General features: G+C 42.9%; 1 protein-coding gene across 1 annotated transcript in view; it reads left to right on the top strand.

Moving 5' to 3' along the window:
• Nucleotides 1–23,322, top strand: part of TYRO3 (TYRO3 protein tyrosine kinase) — a 455,756-nt gene that overhangs the window by 293,996 nt on the left and 138,438 nt on the right. The window contains exons 9-13 of the mRNA XM_063947918.1: nt 8,835–8,979; nt 14,767–14,896; nt 16,626–16,726; nt 19,970–20,065; nt 20,722–20,802. Coding sequence (XP_063803988.1) covers nt 8,835–8,979; nt 14,767–14,896; nt 16,626–16,726; nt 19,970–20,065; nt 20,722–20,802 — 553 coding nt within the window. The remainder of the gene's footprint in view (nt 1–8,834; nt 8,980–14,766; nt 14,897–16,625; nt 16,727–19,969; nt 20,066–20,721; nt 20,803–23,322) is intronic.

Raw genomic sequence — 23,322 nt, 5'->3', positions numbered from 1 at the left:
CTCTAAGTTGCTTGACGTTGTCAGGGCCTTGAAAATATATGTTTCCAGGACGGCTGGAGTCAGAAAATCTGACTCGCTGTTTATCCTGTATGCACCTAACAAACTGGGTGCTCCTGCTTCTAAGCAGACGATTGCTCGTTGGATTTGTAGTACAATTCAGCTTGCACATTCTGTGGCAGGATTGCCACAGCCAAAATCAGTAAAAGCCCATTCCACAAGGAAAGTGGGCTCATCTTGGGCGGCTGCCCGAGGGGTCTCGGCTTTACAACTTTGCCGAGCAGCTACTTGGTCAGGGGCAAACACGTTTGCTAAATTCTACAAATTTGATACCCTGGCTGAGGAGGACCTGGAGTTCTCTCATTCGGTGCTGCAGAGTCATCCGCACTCTCCCGCCCGTTTGGGAGCTTTGGTATAATCCCCATGGTCCTTACGGAGTCCCAGCATCCACTAGGACGTCAGAGAAAATAAGATTTTACTTACCGATAAATCTATTTCTCATAGTCCGTAGTGGATGCTGGGCGCCCATCCCTAGTGCGGATTGTCTGCAATACTTGTATATAGTTATTGTTACAAAAATTCGGGTTATTATTGTTGTGAGCCATCTTTTCAGAGGCTCCCTTGCGTTTATCATACTGTTAACTGGGTTCAGATCACAAGTTGTACGGTGTGATTGGTGTGGCTGGTATGAGTCTTACCCGGGATTCAATATCCTTCCTTATTATGTACGCTCGTCCGGGCACAGTATCCTAACTGAGGCTTGGAGGAGGGTCATAGGGGGAGGAGCCAGTGCACACCACCTGATCCTTAAGCTTTTATTTTGTGCCCTGTCTCCTGCGGAGCCGCTATTCCCCATGGTCCTTACGGAGTCCCAGCATCCACTACGGACTATGAGAAATAGATTTATCGGTAAGTAAAATCTTATTTTTACAGTAGGTTGAGCTTCACAGCATGTACAGTACATTCACAAATATATATATGAAATTTCATTAAAATACAAAACATTACATGAACATTTTTACAAAAATGTAAAAAAATTTTTACATGGTATAAGTGTATTTATTCTATAGAGGGTGCGAAGGATGCCAAATGTATTTGTGTCTTGTGCCTTGCCTTAAAGTCCAGCTTACTTTGAAAAAGGCAACAATGTTTAAAGCAACATGGTACCCATATTCTCTATGGGTTATGGCTCACACAGGAGGCAAGTAATAGCAAAGATACCACGATACCAACAATAATAACTGATAAAGTCAGTTATTACCTTTAAACATTAAGCTATATTCTATTATGGACTAAGTACGCTATTGGCGCACTGAGTACCGTTAGGGTACGCACCTAGCGTAGCAGACGCTAGGCCGTGGGCGCGCGACGCACAAGCGACACGCACGCTCACAGAATGTTACACAGTAACCCTTAGTAACCACACACCTTAAGGGTATGCTTTACACTTTAAACCTTGGCAATGAAATACTATAACGATGTAATGCTTATTAACCTTGATTGTATGAGAAGCTGCTTGAGCGATTGAGACGCTCAGAAAACCCTTTACAGTAACTATTGAAAACACAAGACCTGGTTAGGATACAAAAACCACTTGGGCTCTAACACCCAGTGGATAATTCTATTTGAGTAAAAAGGGGAAAAACAGTACAGCTTATACACTACAAAACTAACATAAAATCTAAACAGAATAACGAGAAAAATATGAACAATAGCGAACGATCGCAAACAAGAAAACAGAATGAGTACACAATGAGAACAAATGGCAAACAGAAAGGATAACAAAATGGCTACAGAGAAACTTACACATGTGGGAATGATTTGCAAGCGCATCCTGGATCCAGCCCTCAGCATTCAAAAAGAAAGCCTTTTGGAGAGAGTCTTGTGTGTCAAAGCCTGTTGCAAGCTATATTTATTCACTAGCTCAAGACATAATACAATAGACACTGTGTGCTCTCTTTCCATTGGTTAGGGGGTGGGACATGTACTGCACCGGGGATCATTGGTTAGTTCAAGAAGTGGGCGATGGCTAGGACTTGTTAGTATTGTAAATTCCTCTCTGTCTGGTTATATTGTGGAAAGCTATTGTTTTGGATCTTCCAAACAAACTCTGTTCCTAGATATTGTTCACGCTTGTTTATGTCTCTTTCAGTTGAGACAATGGCAACTCAGCACTCATTATTCTGGAGAGAAACCTGGCCCTATTCATAAACAAAGGTGTAGGCCCTCTTCAAAGAATCTCAAAGCTTAGTGTAAATAAGGCCATTGTATCTCAGTCTGTGGGAAATTTATGTGTGAATTCCATTCTCATCATCTTCCCATTTGTAATATATTTTAAATACAGTTTTATATCTGTTTTCTACTTCTGCGCATAACTATGCGCAGGAATATGCGAATCTTTCCTAACTATCATAGGAATATTACCCTTAAAATACCCTACACCTGGATACTAGACACCACCTTTCAACCTTTATCTGACCCTTCCTATCATGTAAAGAGGAATCTCTCTGTTCCAGGAACCATTTACACCAAACATACTTGCTGACATTGTTTTAGGGGAATATTATCTATAAAACACACTATATGGGTTAAATATGTTGCGATCGAGTCGCCCACTAGACGCTCACAAACTCTACCGTAAATGCGCATACCACGCGCCAAAGCGCACGGCCGTAGAAGCTCCGTTACGCAAAGTGTGAATATGCGTACGCACGGCAGAGCGTGTGCACTCGCAGCGGGCATGTGCATGGGGTTAGTACAAGGCATGTGTAAGAGGATATTTTTCGACTTTGACATAACAGTGCAAACAGTAACTTGGTAACATAGTTACATTTTAAATACTAATAAGCATCAACCTTCTCTGGAGCACGCGCCACCCCTTAACAGTTCCGCCTGATGGTCAAAGTCAGTACATACCCATCTCTTGCTTACCTGCCTTAGCAGGGAAACGTGCACTGGGTAAGTAGTTGCTGAGTGGAATCTCATAGGCAAATGCAGGTGGTGGTGGTGGTGGAGGTTCCAGTTGCACAGGAAACCCCTCTCCTCTTGGCAAGTGGCTCAAATTATGACAACAATAGTATATGATATGATTAATAGAACTGCCGCCACAACATGCATTTTAAGGGGCAGAGCAGCTGCACATGCCCAGTGGTAGCAACTTCTATTAAGTTTGCTGTGTGTGTAGATCTGAGCCCTCATCCAGTGCACTGGACCAGAGAGTAACTGGCAGGAAGAGACAGGAGCCTTACCATGAGGTGGGAGATTTGATACATCCTATACGATAGACCATCTATAGTGTTAAATATTAATACTGTATTTGGTGCAGTATCCAGTGTATAAAAAGACCAATGTATACATTAATGTCTGGTGTTATTGCTGGATTCTTCTACCGCTCCACCTAACTCCCACACTTGCTTCAATGTTCCGCAGAGTGGGAGATAGTGGATTGCAATTGGTAACCCCCTCTGTAAATCCTGCGTTTGCCACTGAGTGGCAATAAGAAATTATTTTTATCGAGTCTAAACCTCAGTACACCAGAAATGGGCCCCTTAATGTTGTATTTGTCTTATAAGACAGAGATATCTATGTAGATAGATAGATATCGCTCTCATCAGGTGGCCGGTAAGTCCAGTTGTCCCTTAGGTGGCAAGATTCAGGGACATAGGGGTGCCAAACTTAAATTAGATCTCCCTCCCCCAACCAAAAGGGTTGTGGCGCCTCTGCTTGCATGGGTTGGGGCTAGGATGGCTTTACTGTGCAGCCTGGACCCAAGCATTAGATATGTAGGTTGTTGTCACATGGCCATATTTACGAATCTCTAATCCAACTCTGTATGCAAATGTGAGAGGTGTTCTCAGTTCTCTTGTTGGTAATGCCAGACGGAGGATTAATACATTTCAGGGTTGGGAATTGTCACAAGGGGCAATGTAATGTATTTGTCGTTTAACAAGACTGAACTTGTTAACATGGTAATTACTATGGCACACTCGCTCTCCTGACTTTGTTTACATTTCAGTAGCGGAATTTGACAGAATATTACCAGAACCAATCATGCTGGACTCTGTTTGCCATTGTGACAGGCCGAGGGCCTCATTCAGAGTTCTATGCAAGATATTCACATAAATCTCCAATGTTTGCAGATCTGCGTGGGACGCGCACTGCCTATGTGCATATCGGACATGTGATGTTGCTCGTAGTGCCCCCCAAAAGCCGCAACATGATCAACATGCTACTGCGTTTCGCGGTGGCATTGTAGAGCGTTCCAGAAAACGAGGCGTGCCTTAGCTATTGGTGTTTCATTGGCCCCGGCAATGTAATGTTCTCAGACATCCTGAGTAACTGGAGAGTTACTTAGATGTCCGATGGTCACACAGATCTGTGCTGCGTTAGCCCCAGGAAAGCAATCTATGGCAAACCAGCCATCTGGGCTGAGCTCTTTGGGGAGCAATCCTATCAGACACCCCAGACCCTGGTCTAACCGGTGATCTAACTAAATCCCAGTGCAAATCCTGGGTTTTATCAAGTACATTCAATAAATGAAAGGTGGAAGGTGATTGGTAGCTATGGGCAACTTCTCCACTGATCTACTTCTCCACTATATCTCTGCGTAATACATTAGCCCCTTAGTGATCAAGCCAACAAACAGTGGTTTATGTTTTAGGTGAATTAAAGGTTTCAGTATATTTTTGCTGTTTCTTGCTTATTAGTTACTTGATGGAAAAAAAGTAATGGTCACATTATTATTGCTTATTATCCTGCCAGATCCACATCAAATGCTATGTAGCCTTAAGAAGAGTGAGGGATCTCAGGAAAGGGGGAGGCAAATGATTGGCAACGTTCAATTTAAAATAAAAGGTTTTCTATTAATGCTATTTTGCATGGATCTTTACATTTTCACTGGCTTATGGCTGAAACAATGCCAAGTGGTGGAAGAAACCTAAAAAATTCTATTATATACAAACTTGCAATTGTGAACACGATGCTACATCATACTTACCTACTTTGTAGACTCCTCTCCAGGAGATACCCAGAGAGGAGACTCGACAGGTAACTCCATGGGGCGGACTAACACATCATTAGACCCCGTCCCCGTAATGGCAAAATGCTGCAATACATGGACCATCAAGGAAGGGTCATGGCTAAATTGTTATTTTGTTTTATTTAGCCTTGTCACCTCAAAATGGAGCTGCAATTCTCTGTGTTGTCGTCACATCCTGCCCGCTTCCCTGTGGTAGCAGGCAGGATGTGGGAGATCCAGCCACTCTTTTGGGGGAGCTGGGGACTACTAGGAAAATCAGAAGTCTCCCGCAACATCCAGGAGACTTGGTAAATATGTGCTAAATGTGACCCTCAGCAGCCAGTTGGCTGTCAGACATAAAAGTGAAGGAGAAGAGCAAATAATGGGTCAGATTTAACAACGAGTGATATTCTTGCTATTACTCGTTAAGAGTCTTAAATGGTGCTCCAGTCAGTCAGCGCCGGTCATTTATTTGTTAAATCTGCCCCAATGTATTGTTGAGAACAGCCATTGATAATAACAATAATAGCACCAAAAAAGCATTTCAGGCTGTGGGCCTGATTCGTTCCTGCTCGCAATGCTGATGTACACGCAGTTAAGCGTTTTTTTTTTCAACTGCAGATGCATGAAAATTTGTAAAATGTCTCACGGGGCGCGGGTTATGCAGGCTGTGGAGCGCGGGTTATGCAGGCTGTGGAGCGCGGGTTATGCAGGCTGTGGAGCGCGGGTTATGCAGGCTGTGGAGCGCGGGTTATGCAGGCTGTGGAGCGCGGGTTATGCAGGCTGTGGAGCGCGGGTTATGCAGGCTGTGGAGCGCGGGTTATGCAGTGTAGGCACAAATGTGCTGCTGCGATCAGGGAAGGACGGTCTGAGACATGTAGTAGAAAAGTTATGGGCTTTCCTGGGAGGTTGCTAGAAATGAATGTAAAATGGGTGATATGGGAATGTTGCAGGTGTATCAGTGCAAGCAGCTGCGTTCCCAGACTCGCAGTCACAGGAGGCCATAGTCAGACACGGCACCTGCCATAGGGAGGCGTCAGGTTTCTATGGTGTGACCGATGGTGGCGTTTGCGGACGCACCTAATGGCATTATAGCTGCAGATGGGTGTTTTAGACCTAGCACCTGCGGCCAGATGAATGTACACAAGGGAAGGTGTCTGTAGCATAATTTCATGAAGTCACTGACGGGCGACCACAATAGACGCTGCTGCATGTTGTTCTGCAAGTAACTCCGAATCGCCCTGTGTCTATAGAGGATATAGGCAACATTAGGGTAGTAGGGCTTAGACTCATCCTCCTTTTTACCTGTTGAATCAGCCACTTTGACAGCGAGTCTCCTGCCTCACTAGCTACTTCTGCCCCAGCTACCTAATTACCACCTTCCAAGCAGCCAACTCTTTCTTAACTGAATGACTGAGAATAGTCCATGTAGCCAGGGTAAGAACACACAAAGCCTTAGTCCAATATACTTGTCTCCCCTACATCCTCTGGTACACCCTAATACCTGGTATATCTAATACCTTTTCTAGACAAATTAGATATATATACTGATGCTTGGGGCCCCGAATCCCTGAGTCACAAAGATTTGATTGCTGGAGGTACATATATTAGTGTTTTGTGTAGGTACTACTTATATATTGTAACAACTCACCTTTTTTAGGGAAAGCCGTTAATATATCGGCTGTTGGGATCCCGGTGATTGGCCGGCATCCTTTCTGCTGGTAAAACATCTATTCCGTTTCTAGTTTCTAGGCACCTGTGTTAAACATGTTAATGAATAAGAAAGCTGTTTCAGCACAGGTGAAGGCAATCCTAAATTAAGAGGGAAGTCCAGGAGCAGAGCAATCTGTCCCTCCTGGAGAGGGTCATGTTGGGAGGTTATGTACTAGTGCTCTCATGCCTGGGATACAGGGGGGAGTGTCACAGGCTGGAGACTGTGCAGACCCTCCCATAGGATGCAGCAGGGTACAGCACTGTCTGTACTATACACCAGCAGCTGGAGGTGCCCATATATCTCATGCTGATAGTCCTCATTATACAGGCTATGGAAGTATCATATCATGTGTATTTGACACTGCTGGGGAATGGGGGGGGGGGGGTGGAATATCATGTGTATCTGGCACTGTTGGGGGGGGCATATCATGTGTAACTGGCACTGCTGGTGGGGCCTATCATGTGTATCTGGCACTGCTGGGGGGGGGGGGCATATCATGTGTATCTGACACTGCTGAGGTGGCATATCATGTGTATCTGGTACTGCTGGGGGGGGCATATCATGTGTATCTGGCACTGCTGGGGGGGCATATCATGTGTATCTGGTACTGCTGGGGTGGGCATATCATGTGCATCTGGCACTGCTGGGGTGGGCATGTCATGTGCATCTGGCACTGCTGGGGGCCATATCGTGTATCTGGCACTGCTGGGGGGGGGCATATCATGTGTATCTGGCACTGCTGTGGGGCATATCATGTATTTCTGGTACTGCTGGGGGGCATATAATGTGTATCTGGCACTGCCTGGGGGAGCATATTGTGCATCTGGCACTGCTGGGGAAGCATATTGTGTATCTGGTACTGCTGGGGGGGGGCATATAATGTGTATCCGGCATTGCTGGTGGCCATATCATGTGTATCTGGCATTGCTGGGGGCCATATCATGTGTATCTGGCATTGCTGGGGGCCATATCATGTGTATCTGGCATTGCTGAGGGCCATATCATGTGTATCTGGCATTGATGGGGGCCATATCATGTGTATCTGGCATTGATGGGGGCCATATCATGTGTATCTGGTATTGCTGGAGCCATATCATGTGTATCTGGTACTGCTGGGGGGGCATATTGTGTATCTGGCACCTCTGGGGGGCCATATCATGTGTATCTGGCACTGCTGGGGGGCCATATCATGTGTATCTGGCACTGCTGGGGGGCCATATCATGTGTATCTGGCACTGCTGGGGGGCCATATCATGTGTATCTGGCACTGCTGGGGGGGGCATATCCTGTGTATCTGGCAGTGCTAGGGGGAACACTACTGTGGCTGTTATGTGTAAGGCTGTGTGAGTAGAGGGGGTGTGAAAATATATTTATTTATGGTTTGATAATATGAAGCTGCGAGGCCACGCCCACTTTTCCAGGAGCATACGCGAGGGGGGGGGGGGGGTGTTTTGCTTGAAAATGTTCTCGCTCAGGGTGCTAGTAGGCCTGTAGCCAGCCCTGGTAATACACCCTCCCCACATAACATTACTGCACCCCGCAAGACACTGCTTATCCTGGTATGAAGTACTCTGGTTTCTTCAGTTGGAGGAGAGCGAGGAAGGGGGCAAATTCATCTTTGATCTGCAGTGCTATTTATTGTTGGCTGGTTCCGAGGTGAAGGCTTGCCACTGGGAAAATAGAGTGTGGGGTCAGCACCTTTAGGCCAGGGCTAATTTTAACATACCAGTAATATAAGTCATTCACTATCTGACCTATTTCCCTGTATTACTACCTATTGCGAGTGGCGGGTTTCCCAGGGTCCGTCAGTCCCTAGATATAAGACTGGGTCACCTAACAGTTGATACAGCCCTGCTCCTCCTGTAAGTTGTGTGCCATACCATTAGTATTGTCTGTAGTTTCTGCCACAGAGGACATCACCTCATATCTATAAGCATGAAACGCAGATAAACCTAAAGGCAGAGACCAATACAGTAAGTGCACACTGCAATGCAGTATTATATTATTATATCCTGTACAGCCCTGAAAGCTAATTCCAGCCATGTCTTTTGCTTTATCTTGTTCTTTATCTTTTAATGATTTATTCATTATTATTTCTATGACTAGGGAGAAGTGTTTGTCCAGGGAAACCAAGCCAATCTGACCGTCTGGGATCCCCAGAAAGATCTAACAGTCCGGGTGTGCGTGGCTAATTTCGCCGGCTGCGGACCTTGGAGTGATTTTCTTCTTGCGGCTTCCAAAGAAGAGGCCGGTGAGTCTGCACCCTGTGAAGCCTGTCTGTAGGTCACTAGATAAATAATAAATGCAATATGTACTGCAATAGAACATACCGGACTGTGAGCTACAGCACAGCTCACCGTACTGAAGCAGATTACTGTGTTTCCAGGAAACTAATTTATCTTTAATGAGTTCCTTATCCCTATTTATAGCCGTTGAGGACGGCGTATCGTTTTGCATTGATAAGAACATTTTAATTCAAAGAAATAATACACCCCATTTACCCATCTGTGTGCTTTCCTTGTATTATTCTATATCCATTAAAAATCATGGATATATGTATAACAAAAGTGCAGTTATTTAGATAAGGTTCCGTGATTCACGTTTCCCATGGAACAACCTTAAAACGTGTATAAAGTGTATTCGGTAAGATGGGTTCTATAAACACATTGGTGTTAAATAAATCATATTTCAGTGTAAGGTTTTCTATTGAACTCCAGTGACCTATTTCTTTTTGTTATTCCTGCATTCTGTAATAAGAAATAAGTATGATTCAGGCACTCTATATACTGGGAATACTGAATACTCTATGTGTGGATCCCGCACCTATCGTTCTTCACGGCATCCTCATTCTTTGCCCATATTATTTGAAAGCCCAACAGTACTAAGAATACTGGTTACACAGTCCAAGAGCGTATGGTAAATACCAGTCCAGTATGCGGATGGCAGTTGGAGTTAGCCTCACATTAGCTCGGCTCTGTTCATGCCTCACACTTTTTATTCTCACAAATTGAAAGCATTGTATATTTTTTGCGCATGCAGGCTCTTATTCAGAGCTGCCTGCAAAGTGGGCGCATCTGCAATTTTTCACACCGCGTATGCTTGCACGGTGCACGCAAACATCACCGTGACTTGGCGTTGCTGTTCAGAGTATCCCGTAAGTCGGTCGCTGCCTTCATTTACAACTACAGAAGTGTATCTGTGCAGCAATTGGGCATTTGTACAAAACTTGTGTTAGCTGTTGGGGCAAAGATGGAGATGCGGCCTATTCAGAGGTCATTGTATAAAAAGATACGGCAATTGCAGACTGATCTTTGGCACCCATGATAGGGCTGGGGCAAATCCATGTTGATAGTGGTGATGGTCCCTACCCCAAGCAGATGTATAGGGGCATAACAGCCATGTACAGTAGATGTGGCTGCCTCTGAATACCGGCAGAAATCCACAGTAGCCTATATCTCCTCCATTGTCCTGTGTGAATAACCAAATGGATCAGTTGTTAATTCCCACTGTTTTGTTACCTACAGCAGATAATCCACATTCATCCACATCTCTGGCATCCCTCCATCAAGCTCCTAGTTTATTAAGATGCTCTCTTCCTTCTACTAACGGTCATCGTCCCTTTCTCCAATTTCCTCTTCTCTCTTCAGCGTCCTTTTTATCCCTCCACTCTCTTTATTTACCCCTCATTACTTCTGTCCTGGGAAGTCTGAACGGTTATGTTGCCTGCAGTTGCCCTCAGTAGCATACTTAGGCAGAAGCAAACTTTACTAGCCACACCAATCCACTCTCATTCATGTTAGAATGTAAGCTCTCACACCAGTGAATCCCTAATTACCTACCATTTGTTTTCATGACTACATTTTTTGTCCACCTTGTAAGTTCCTGTTTTATGTATGTCCTGTTTCCCCGGCAAACATAAGACTGTTGTGTTAAATCCTGTAGCAGGGATTAGACCTTTACACAACTCCTGAAAAAATGGTGGCCAGATCGTTTCTGCGCATGAATGTAAAAGATAAAGAAGTCCTGAGCTTTCTGCTAACCAAGGACCCCTGTGGCCTGTGACAGTCTGAGGGTCCAATCTTGCTGCCAGGAACTATTTCATTTGGTTTCTTGCCTCCTAATTTCTGTACAGCATTGTAACTCAGCTGTGTGTAGTGGCATGGTGCCACTTGGACAAGTGCTGGATAGGGAGAATTAAGTCTCCATTGCCGGTCTGCAATAAGATCCAGGTAAAATATGATCCAAACATTTGTATCCTATAGTTTAATCGGATCTTAAAACATACTCACCCATTCAAAAGAATTATACTGTATACCTTGAGTTGAAAAAAGCAGATAAAGGGAGCTGCATAAAAACCTCCCTTAAATTCCTCCCCAGTCATTCAAACTGGTGTGACATATTATCCCGGCAGTCAGGATGCTGGCAGTCACATGACCGGCCGTGGCATCCCAACTTTTAGAATGCCGTCAGGGGACGGAGTAATTCATTTACCCCTTCCCTCCCCCATACTGTAACCCTAACCCACCTGAGGTGGCGCTAGGGCTAAGGACACAAGGGGTGGCGGCTGCGTCTAATGACCCCTCTGGTGCGTAACCCTAAACCCTCACCCGGGCCCTAACCCTCACCCCAGTACTTACCTTCAGGATGCCATCGGTCGGAGTTCTGGCACTGGGATTCCGAGTGGTGTTGGGATTCAGGCGTCGGTCACCTGACTGCATCCCATTCAAACCACCTCCTTCTTTAGACATGTGACAGAAACACACTTCATCACACATATTATCGTGACTAACTTCAGAGACTCTAGTTGCCGTGTTAAAGCCTGTCAACAGTGCAACCACAGGAGGACACTGTGATATAGGAGAACTAAGGTTCTTTCTAACTGTTGTAATAAGTAACTATTACAAGACCTTGTATGCAGAAATCCACCCAAAACTCAAAGGGTTAAACCAATTATTTGATAGTCATTCTTGTGAAGCATAGCTCATATTAATGAAACGCTGCAGCATTAACTACTAATGGTTTCATTATTTATCATTTTGAGGTTTCTTTAGCCTATTAAGCAGCCTGAACAGCTACTTCTCATTTAAATAAGGAGATTTGTATAAACTATTCTTGATGACATTTTCCAAAAATAATTTCCTGGCAGGCTGCTGGGTTTTTCACTTCCTTTGTGCCCGATCTGGCTGGCTACTAGTATCCGCATTTGCTCATGAAGCTGAATTCCTATACGCTCCTGCAGATTCTATTCATAGACTCCGAACGGTGATTATGCAAAATCTCAAGTGGGCAAAGCATGTGTGTCTTTCTTGATGCTTTTCTCCAAAAATCTCTTGTGTAAATCTCCTCCTTCCCAAAACTCCTTTTGTATTCAGTTTTTCTCCCCCGCAGTACATCATCGTGTCTCTAGCTGGTAATGTTTAGCTTTTTTTATAACCCAAAAAGCCTACAGGTTCTGTAAGGTCATGGATCAATGGGTTGACATGGATTAGGTTGAAAGTCAATAGGTTGACTACTATTGGTCGACGTTGACATATCAACACAGGAAAAATGTTGACACATTAAAATGGTCAACACTGGATACGTCATCACATAAAAAAGGTCGACATGACACTTTGAAGCTTTTTTTATGTCAATTTTTTTGTAACATGAGCAGGAACCCCAATTGGTGCACCGGGTCCCCTTGCATGGCTCGCTTTGCCCGCCATGCTGCTGGCAAGGTGCCTCGCTCTGCTACTGCTGTGCTCAGCACAGGTTACTATTCGCAATCATAGTCCACGTGGATGGTAAAGTATGAAAGTGTTTTTTTTTTTTTAAAACAACCTTTTTAAAAAAGAAAAAGTAATGTCGACTTTTTAATGTGTTGACCATTTTATTGTTTCGATCATGTCAGTGTCGACCAATAATGGTCAACCTATTGACTGTCGACCTACCATACCGTTCTGTAAGTAAGAAGTGAAATGTATGGTACAATGGGCCTAATTCAGAGTTGATCGCAGCAGCAAATTTGTTAGCAGTTGGGCAAAACCATGTGCACTGCAGGGGGGGCAGATATAACATGTGCAGAGAGAGTTAGATTTGGGTGGGGTGTGTTCAAACTGAAATCTAAATTGCAGTGTAAAAATAAAGCAGCCAGTATTTACCCTGCACAGAAACACTATAACCCACCCAAATCTAACACTCTCTGCAAATGTTATATCTGCCCCCCCTGCAGTGCACATTGTTTTGCCCAACTGCTAACAAATTAGCTGCTGCGATCAACTCTGATTTACCCCCAATGTGTCTATACACAGTATGTGTACCTTTTTGTGCAAACTATTTTGTAGTGCTTGACCAAAGAGAAAACATTAGGACTTATGGTATGTTTAAATCATTATGTGCTGTACACTAACCACGTACTGTTGGATGTGGGTTGCTGTGTGTTCTACTACAATATAATTAGCCTCTTCCTGCAGTAGTAAAATATAAGTATTATGCAACCATGTTAGTTTGTAGGGTGTTTTTCCCCATTGCTTTCACCTGGTTAGTGAGACTGGCCAGAATGTAATGATGCACTTATTTTTAGATAGCTTTTAGATTTAACATAACAAGTTTAGCATTTGTGAACAGGAATATAAATGTGAAAATTGGCTAAAGTTATAGATTCTCAGTGTAAAAAAAAAGAAAACCTGGGCTCGTCTTAGAGTTACCAGGACTCAAAGTAAATGCTATTCACAGAGCCGTAGCCAAACATTTTTGGTGCCCTGTGCCAGAAAGAGAATTGGTGCCCCCACCCCATAATCAAAATAGGGGCCACAGAATGATACCAATTCACATTACACCACACAGTAGTTTCTGTAAGTCACATTACACCACACAGTAGTACCCCTTATGCACATTATGCCACACAATAGTACACCTTAAAAACATAGCACCACACAGTAGTGCCCCTCATACATATAATGCCAGGTACAGCCCCTCATACATATAATGCCAGGTACAGCGCCTCGTACACATGCCAGGTAGAGCCCCTCGTACACATTATGCCATGTACAGGCCCTTATACGCATTATGCCAGGTACAGCCCCTTATACACATTATGCCAGGTACAGCCCCTCATACACATTATGCCAAGTACAGCCCCTCATACACATTATGCCAGGTACAGCCCCTCCTCCTCATTCTCCTCAAAATGGCATTAGGACTCAACATTTGCTGTATGACCAGGCCTGGCTGTCCATGCGTCATTGAACAACAATACGCCTGCGATACTTGCCAATACAGTAGAGATTTATCTCTTATATTGACATAAATATAATGTATGTATGTTTAGTCAGAGACTAAAAGCCCGATTATAAATAGTACCTATCCTGCAGCATCAGTTACATTTAGTAATGTGTAGAAAAAAGGGATATATATTAGCGCTTAAAATGGTAAGTTAGTGACATGTAAAGTAAAAAGGTTCAAATAAACCATTTATAAACATTTTATAATGTTTGCAGCTACTTATGGAGTAAGTGTGTGGGGTCCGTGTGTGATATGCCGCTGTCTGTAATGTAGTAACATGCAATTAGAAAAAGCTTTCCCTGGCTGTCCCTACCTTGAGGCTCCAGTTGGAGATGGTTAGTTCCTTCCCAGACTGAAGCTTCCAGGCATGGCCAGGTGGTTTCCAGGCAGCGTGTGAGCCAGGCCGAGCGTTCTTGTATGTGGCTCCCGCTGCAAGTCTTACTGGAGGGCCACGATTGATGACGTCACTTGGACGGATGGACAGCAGATAGGCAGCGTGGCTACAGATAGAATTTATCACACGCTGCAGCGCTGACTGCTGCAATATATTCACCCTTACATACATTAAAACGGACAGGTGGATGCGATCGTGGGTGCCAGGTGGATGCAGCTACTGCCCGTTTTTTTTCGCCCACAGGGCATATGAGCTGCATGCCTAGCACTGCTGGCACCACCCTAATTACGGCCCTGACTATTCGGTGTACTGTATAACGCGGAGATACACAAACATCACTATTATTTTTGTCTTACTGGGAATGTTCTGTTTGACTTGTAGACCGGCAAAGACACCCTCATACTAGGATGTCCTGGGTCCCTCTGGTTTTGGGCATCCTCACTGCCTTGGTCACAGTTGTGGCTATGACATTAATCTTTCTGCGAAAGAGAAGAAAAAAAACAAGATTTGGGTAAGTGAAGAATTTATCATGGGAATAAAGAGAGTTAACTAAAATAACGGATGGATCCTGGTATGGTAGCCACCTCATAACAGACTTCCCATTGCAGCCATCTCTCCTTTTTCCCACTGCAATTAGAACTGATGGTAAATAGCATAGTTGAAATAAATTAGTTAATTCAGCCGCGTTTATTCATATGAGGGTAATGTGTTACATTGAGGCTATGTTAACAGAGAATGGAGATTGCATGGGAGCTATTATATAGAAGGCTACAGCAGCACCATCCGATTGTGGGGTTAACCCCTACTAAGCCAAATAAGTGATACAAATATAGAAAAGTAGAAACAGACACCTACAGTGGATCAGGATAAATGTAAAACAGAACTTTTCTTTGAGAATCTCTGTACTTCTTAGGTAGATCCTTCAATCTCTCAACATATGAATATAGTATAGGTCACGTATGGAGAAAAATATAAGAAAATATAGTTGAAAACATTACATTTATCCTGATCCTCTGTGTTAAGGTGACACTCTCTGTTTCTATTATTATATATGTGTTACATTGAGGGCCTGAGTCCCATGGAGTGCCAACGTTCAGCAGTTATTAGTGCACAAATGGCAGAAAACCCCTATCACGCATGTGTTACACAAAGTGTACACACTAAGATGCTGTTGTGATCAATTCAGACTGTATCACAAATATGGCGGAAAAGTAGTGGGCGTCCCTGGGCGGTGAATGGGAGGTGGCTTATAGTGCACACAAAAAAATTCTGTTCAGTGGGTGTATTATAGGAGTGTCATAGATTTTTCAATGAAAGCGACTGCGTTCCTAGACGCACAGCCGCAATCTTAGGAGGCCATGGTTAGATGGAGAAACTGCATCTGCCATAGAACTGGTACAAGTTTCAATGGTGACATCTAAGGACGCACCAGTCATTATTACAGCGTGCACAGGCACAAAAGTGGGCATCTCACTCCTTGCACATTCGGCCACATTTTATTTTTCACATTTTTTTCAAGTTATTTTTTCCAAGTTATTTTTCACATTTAATAAGTACATAAAATATATCCAGGGTTAAAATGAGCAGGTATCACACATATAAGAAACAAATTATTTAAAAGCTTATCTGTCCATCAGAAGAGGGTCCAGGGTAACTTCCGACGCGTTTCGTCTTTAAGGCAAGACTTCATCATGGGGATCCCCATGACATATTTTATGTACTTATTAAATGTGAAAAATATCTTTCTACTATAATACTGTGGAGTGTGATATTTTGGGATGTTTTCCATTTAACACCCACCCAGTAGAAAAATGTTATAAGTGCATATAGGTTAAAACGGTACACACTATCTGGTGTTTCTTTTCTTCTTTTTTTTCCATATTACTGTGATTATACCGTTCTGAGGACTGAAGATTCTCATCTGAGATAAGTGCTCGTCCCATTTCCTAAACATCACTAAATCACCAAACCGCCCTTTATGTTCCCACTTCCATTTTCTGGGCATTAATAGGCGCTGATCACTTTTATTTTTAATATATATATATATATATATAAACTGGAAGCTGTTGTAAAAACAATAGCATTTATTATACACATGACGGTGACACAGGGTAGCTTTCCCATCTCGAGAACGTATTGCACAATAAACAGTATATTAAGTATATAGCACTTAGGTAGCAGACATGTGGAATCAGTGATGACCGTTCTGTTATGTGTATGTATGACTATTTCTTTCATAGACACATGTTTGGAACGATGTTGGGTCGGGGAGGTCCGATGATCCAGTTTACAGCGGCCAGGTCCTTTAACAGGAGGGGGACAGAGATGATGGAAGCAACATGTAAGTCCCAATGCTTCCCTATATTTATAGGAATAATCGCATGAGTGGGAAACTCTGATTTTGAATAGTTTATGCAGCTGAACTCCAAAAAAATTATCATTAGTGGTGGATGTCACAAATGGCTGTACGCAAAACTGTCTCTCCTTTTTGCAAGAAGAAAGGATACCAAGAGATGGATGATCGGGCGCTGTTAGGTGCTCTGGCTCTAATGCTGCTGCTAGACCATTTGAGGTAGTCACACCCAAAACATAAATCACAGGAAAAAAAACAACAATAGCAGCGCTAACGTGATAATGAATTAATATGATGAGAAGGATTGAGTGATAAAATTCTTCACATTTAATAGGATATAAAATTAAACCACATTAAAAACACATTCAAAATTCATAAGACTGAAAATAAAAATAAGGGTCACAATTACAGCTGCCTATATCAATGTGATCCGTTCCTGTTTAGAATAAACTGGATTGCAGATGGGTAGGACAAATGGAGATAGACTGACGGCGCAGTCTCACCAATAAACTTTACCAGAACCGCTAGAGGTATAGTCCCTTGAGAGTCTCTCTTGTATTTACTCAAAACCAGCCAGGTTTGGGGTCCTCATAATATCGCGGTGTCCTCCTTGTATGTAGAGGGTTGGTGGTGCTCCAGATCTAATAAGTCACCTCACTTTTTCTGCTGATGTCAGAGTCCAGTATTGGTCCGGATACACATAGGCAGTGAAGATTTGGTAGATGTTGACACAGGTAGCCTTCTGACGCGTTTCGCTCCAGGCACTGCAGCTTTATTTGATAAAGGGACTACACCTCTAGCGGTTCTGGAAAGTTTATTGGTGAGACTGCGCCGTCAGTCTATCTCCATTTGTCCTACCCATCTGCAATCCACTTTATTCTAAACAGTAACGGATCACGTTGATATAGGCAGCTGTAATTGTGACCCTTATTTTTATTTTCAGTCTTATGAATTTTGAATGCGTTTTTTATGTGGTTTCATTTTATATCCTATTAAATGTGAAGAATTTTATCACTCAATCCTTCTCATCATATTAATTCATTATCACGTTAGCGCTGCTATTGTTGGTTTTTTTCTGTGTATCTCCTTTTTGCCACATCCACTACAGCATTAGTGCAAACATCAGTCAGTAGGCCCAAAATGATGTCCGAGAATGATTGTCAGCATTTGGCCTCCAACAGCCTGGCTTTGTGATCTTGTCTGTACAGTTTTGGCTAGCCATCCATGTATGTGGCCAAATCAGTGTGTGTGTGGCCAGCTTCATGGCTTGTGGTGTCACAGAAATACGTGATCTGCATGGTTACCGACCCCATGACCCTCCTGGATTCTATTAATGTAATGACTCAGTGTGAAATTGAATTGGTACTCAGAGCAGAGAGTCAATTGCAGGAGCAGACGTTACAGTTCTGCTAGTTGTAGACGTCGTCTTTATGAGAAGGCACATTTCATCCAAAAGCAATCACTTCAAAAATCCTACTTAGATGATTTTCATATTCTTTTCAGTTATTTGGGTTCACTTTTTTAAGCTGTAGCGTTCCCTGTGCATACACTCACTCTCCTGTCTCAACTTTACATAATGTACATTCTGTATCCGTATTGTTGTGGCTCTGTCAAATGACACTGGCAGCCAGAAATACTTCTAATGTCAGGCATGGCCGACCTGTGGCTTTTCAGTTGTTGTGAAAGTAGCATGCCCTACCACAGTTTTGCTATTACTGAATGCTTAAACTGTGACAGAGCATGCTGGGACGTGTAGTTTCACAACAGCTGGAGAGTCACAGGTTGGCCAGGCCTGCTCCATGCTCTGCGTAGCACTAACAATCACCGTGAGCAATATCCCAGCAAATTCCCTGGTAGTAAAGATGATTTCTCTGTTAGATACAGTGGAGGCAGACATCTTGTGAGCTAATCAGAGACAATAGGTGGCAGTACGATGCGCAATGAGACCCAGAAATCAGCCCAGTGACAATAGAGAGGGAAGTTTCACCTACTTCCATAAAGATCCTACTACAGTGTACTACAATGCAATGTATTTCACTCAGGCACTTTCGAAGTTTTACATGTCAAATGGAATAGAGAGTATAGAATTTCTTCACATCCCTGTTGTTTCTCCTCTTTATATTTCACAACCTGTAAGACTGTGTGTTTGTTTGTCTTACAGGCAAAACATAATTAACCACACACAAAAAGTAAAAGAGAACAAAACACAGTAGTGCAGAGATCCTTTTAAATGGTGTCAGATTTTCATATACAGGTTGAGTTTCCCATATCCAAATATTCCGAAATACGGACTTTTTTGAGTGAGTGTGAGATAGTGAAACCTTTGTTTTTTGATGGCTCAATGTACACAAACTTTGTTTAATACACAAAGTTACTAAAAATATTGTATTAAATGACCCTCAGGCTGTGTGTATAAGGTGTATATGAAACATAAATGAATTGTGTGACTGTACACACAATTTGTTTAATGCACAAAGTTATAAAAAATATTGGCTAAAATGACCTTCCGGCTGTGTGTATAAGGTGTATATGAGACATAAATGCATTCTGTGCTTAGACTTGGGTCCCATCACCATGATATCTCATTATGGTATGCCATTATTCCAAAATACGGAAAATCCGATATCCAAAAAACCTCTGGTCCCAAGCATTTTGGATAAGGGATACTCAACCTGTAACACATTGCTCTCACAAAGTGGTGGAAGATTAAAAGCACCACTTTGTGAGTGCAGTGTGTTATATGAAATTAATCTGAAACAGCAGGGACCTTGGGGCACATGTACTAAGTGGTGATAAAAGTGGAGAAGTGAGCCAGTGGAGAAGTTGCCCATGGCAACCAATCAACACTGACTTAACATTTAGAATTTGCATACTATAAATGTATACAGAGCAGCTGATTGGCTGCCATGGGCCACTTCTCCACTTTTATCACCGCTTAGTACATGTCCCCCCCTTGTGAGCTAAGTCAGTGTACCGCCTGTCCATCCAATGGGAACTAGTATGAGGTAGAATGCGCAACAGTGATGTTATGTTTTTTCCTAGCAAGTTGATAGGCTGAAAATTGGCTAAAGCCACAGAATGGCTGCACCCACAGTACAGTATGTAGGTTATTGGCTCATGTTGTTCATTTGCTAAGAAAATCGTGTCAGTGTCGTCAGGTAGCTTCTGGAATGTATCTGTGACTTTAGCAATTAACGTTAATATATTTTTGTGTAACTTCTGTACCTGTAGTGGACAGTATTGGGATAAGTGATGAACTGAAATCCAAACTGACAGACGTCCTCATACAACAGCAGCAGTTTACCTTGGGACGGACATTAGGAAAAGGTAAGTGCTGACAACTGACCTCTTGACGATTTAGCGGCGCCATGATATAGCAATGTTTAGAATGTGGCATGGTCTTATTACAGCGGACCTCTATCAGGGCACTAGGTGGGCGGAGTAACAGCTTGCTCATAATGGTTTTGTTTGTGCTAGATAGCAGGTGGTTTAATGGGTTTTTCTGCACCATTATAGCAGGTATGTCAAACTCCAATCTCTCTGTTGGCAGTATTACGTAAATGGCATCCGAAGGCAGTCTGCCACTTCATTGGATGAAATTATGATTCATTTTTGCCTAAAGGAAATACCTTATCACTTATATCTTTTTCTGATTACATTTGGCATCTAAATTTATTAATGTTCGATGTCAATTTTGAATTCAAGCATTAAAAAAAATATCGGCTAAAAAATAATGTGGTGAAGTGTATTTTAATGTGACAGAAAATAGTAGAAGTTTGGTTAACAGATTTTCTTTAAACTCTTCAGCAGCTGAATGGTTAATCACTGGAAACGTTTTCTATATTTTTGTTTTGTGTATTACTAATTGTTTTATAGCATGCTTACCTATTGTCCCTACTTGTTCTGGGCTTACTGTATACTGGGAAGGTTATTTTATTGTATCACAATTCATACTCTATGTAATAATTTAATTTGCTTATCAGGAGAGTTTGGTTCTGTCAGGGAGGCGCAGCTAAAGATGGATGACTGCTCACTGCAGAAGGTTGCTGTGAAGATGTTAAAGAGTAAGTATATTATTAATATAGAGATTGTGATGGCAAAGCTTTAGCACCACACTATGGGCCTGATTCAGCTCCCGACGCTTGTGCGGCACATGCCGCAAAGTGCTGATGTTCGGTACTTTGCGCATGCACCGGAATCCAGCACATGTGCAGTACGGGTCTGCGATGTAGCATGCAGATCGGTAGCATACTGCCGGTGTGGGGATGGACGAGGCCAGGATCTCCGTCTGGGGACAGAGATTTCCTAACTTCTTGGTAGGACCTGCTATGGCCAGCTTGCATGACCACATGTATCACGCAGCCCACTGAAGGTGTTGCAGGTTATCCGATACTTCGTCCTAGTTCGCAGCTCGGAACACTAATGCAAGCTGAAGGCATGTCAGCAGCAGTGATAGCAGCTCCAACCACATATGAATCGGGCTCAATGGACTGCAGGCTGCATTTTACCTCGTTCAACCTAAGTACATAATATACACAGAATATAAAGCAATAGGTGTAATGCAAGGCTTCGTTCAATAGATTCTGTAAATAGACCATAAAGAGAGAGAGATCGCTTTCCTGTCTAGGACGTCATTAGGAGATGGTTCATTGTTCCTCTCTTCAGTTAAATCCAAGAACAGGCATGCAGAAAAATTATACACAGAGCAGTTTATTACAGTAAGGTAATGAACCTTCTTTTTGAGGCGATGTATCAGACCTTGGAGAGCGGTAAAGTACCAACCAACCAGCTCCTGTTATTTTCCAGGTGGTGTTTGAAAAATGCTAACTAGTAGCTGATTGGTAAGCACTTTCTCTCTCTGAGGTTTGATACATCTCCCACGTTGTGAGAAAAATGTCCAAAAGGAGGAAGAGTGTTCAGCAGTGTCATAGATGGCACCACTTTTTCTCCATAACGGAGCGCAGGGAACTTTCAACCATCGAGTATGATCCTAATAGCAATGTGCTCATCTCAAACAGACTTGTCATACAGCATAAAAGGGTCAGACTTCCTGTTACCAATGGTATCTTCTCCCTCCCAAAAGAAAACTAATTTGTGGCGGGCAATTCAATTAGCCCTGTTAATTTACATGGGGTGAAAAAGGGTGGTAGCCTCAGACTTTAATGCTGGGGGCTATTCAGTTTGAGACCCCTTTTCTCGTCCAGGAAAATTTACTGTAAACAGACCTAAACACATAGGGCCGGAGTCTAATGTTAACGCGCCCCCTATATCCCGTCTAAAGTGACAGGAGATAGAGGGGCGATATTCAAATGTTCCCTGTTGTCACTCCTATCGCGCCCAGTACTGTTGGGTTTAGGCGTGCGAAGCACCTATACCCGACTAAACTAATGGGCGCGATCGTGAAAATACCCATTTGGGCGGCCAAACTGATCTCTTTACACGCATTTCAGCTGCTTACCTCCAGGGGCAGCGAGCTGAAATTATCTTGTTGCGCCCATTGGCAATAACATTAGAATACTGCTGTCGGGCGCGATCGCGGCCGGGAGGGGGGTAGAGCACCTTTGAATCCGGCCCATAGAATCCAGTATAAGTTTCATTAAAACAACCGCTCGTTTCTATTTCCTGATATGTAGAGTGCAAGATTGACCCGCATCCATCATTTCCTGGCATAGCACGGCCGCGTCAACTTTCTGTTTCCAGATACAGCATTGGAATACACACTTCCGGTATCTGCTGTGAAACGCAAACCACAGGAAACCGCGCTGCATACACAGGGACTAATATCCGGATTTAACTTTTAAATAGCAATTCTTTTGAAAACATGGCAAGCTGCACTTGAAAAAGGATCTGTTTAAAATCCAAAACGCGTTGTGCTGAAGCCATGTTGCATTCATTGGACTATTGTGGACTCTCCTGATAACTGGGCAAGCTGGGGGGTGGTGTCGCTGACCTGCCTACTCCTATGGATCTTGGTTAAACCATACTGTGGGTGCACACCACCAGACTTTTATGGTCTCTCACATTGTTTTCTTATCTATGCACTTTATTCACGTTTATGCTTTTACTCACATAAAGCTGTGCACTGTGTCACTTTGATGCTTTATGTATGTCTATATAAATGTGTATTCCCTTTCCATAATGACAACATTAAATGTGAATATCTTAAGGTAACACAGAACTTATTATGCTGACCCTCATTCATTTGGAGATGTAGTCTTTCAGGGAGGAGCGGTAAAGTATGCTCACCCCAACTTTGTTTAAGGGTTTTATTATTCATCAGTTTTTAACTCAACAGTTAAGTAATTAAAAGACTTTATTAATTAGATGTTGATCCATGGACTCAAAGCTGATTCACAGACATTATATGTATATTTAATGGAAAAAATTAACCCATATTAACATTGGATGTGAATTTTTAAATCCATCTCTTTTGACTGTGTACTAACACAAGTCAAAATCTCCTCTTCCAGTAAAGATAGAACCGTACTTGTGTTTACATCAACCAAGTTTTATTTCTAAAGCTGGGTGGGGACACTGGAGCGACAGGGATTCGTTCCGACACTGGAAAGAAACCCCGTCAGCTC

The sequence above is a fragment of the Pseudophryne corroboree genome, chromosome 12, assembly GCF_028390025.1.
Source record: "Pseudophryne corroboree isolate aPseCor3 chromosome 12, aPseCor3.hap2, whole genome shotgun sequence".
NCBI lineage: Eukaryota > Metazoa > Chordata > Amphibia > Anura > Myobatrachidae > Pseudophryne > Pseudophryne corroboree.
The sequence above is the reverse complement of the archived record's forward strand: the minus strand, read 5'-3'. Positions and strand labels throughout refer to the sequence as shown.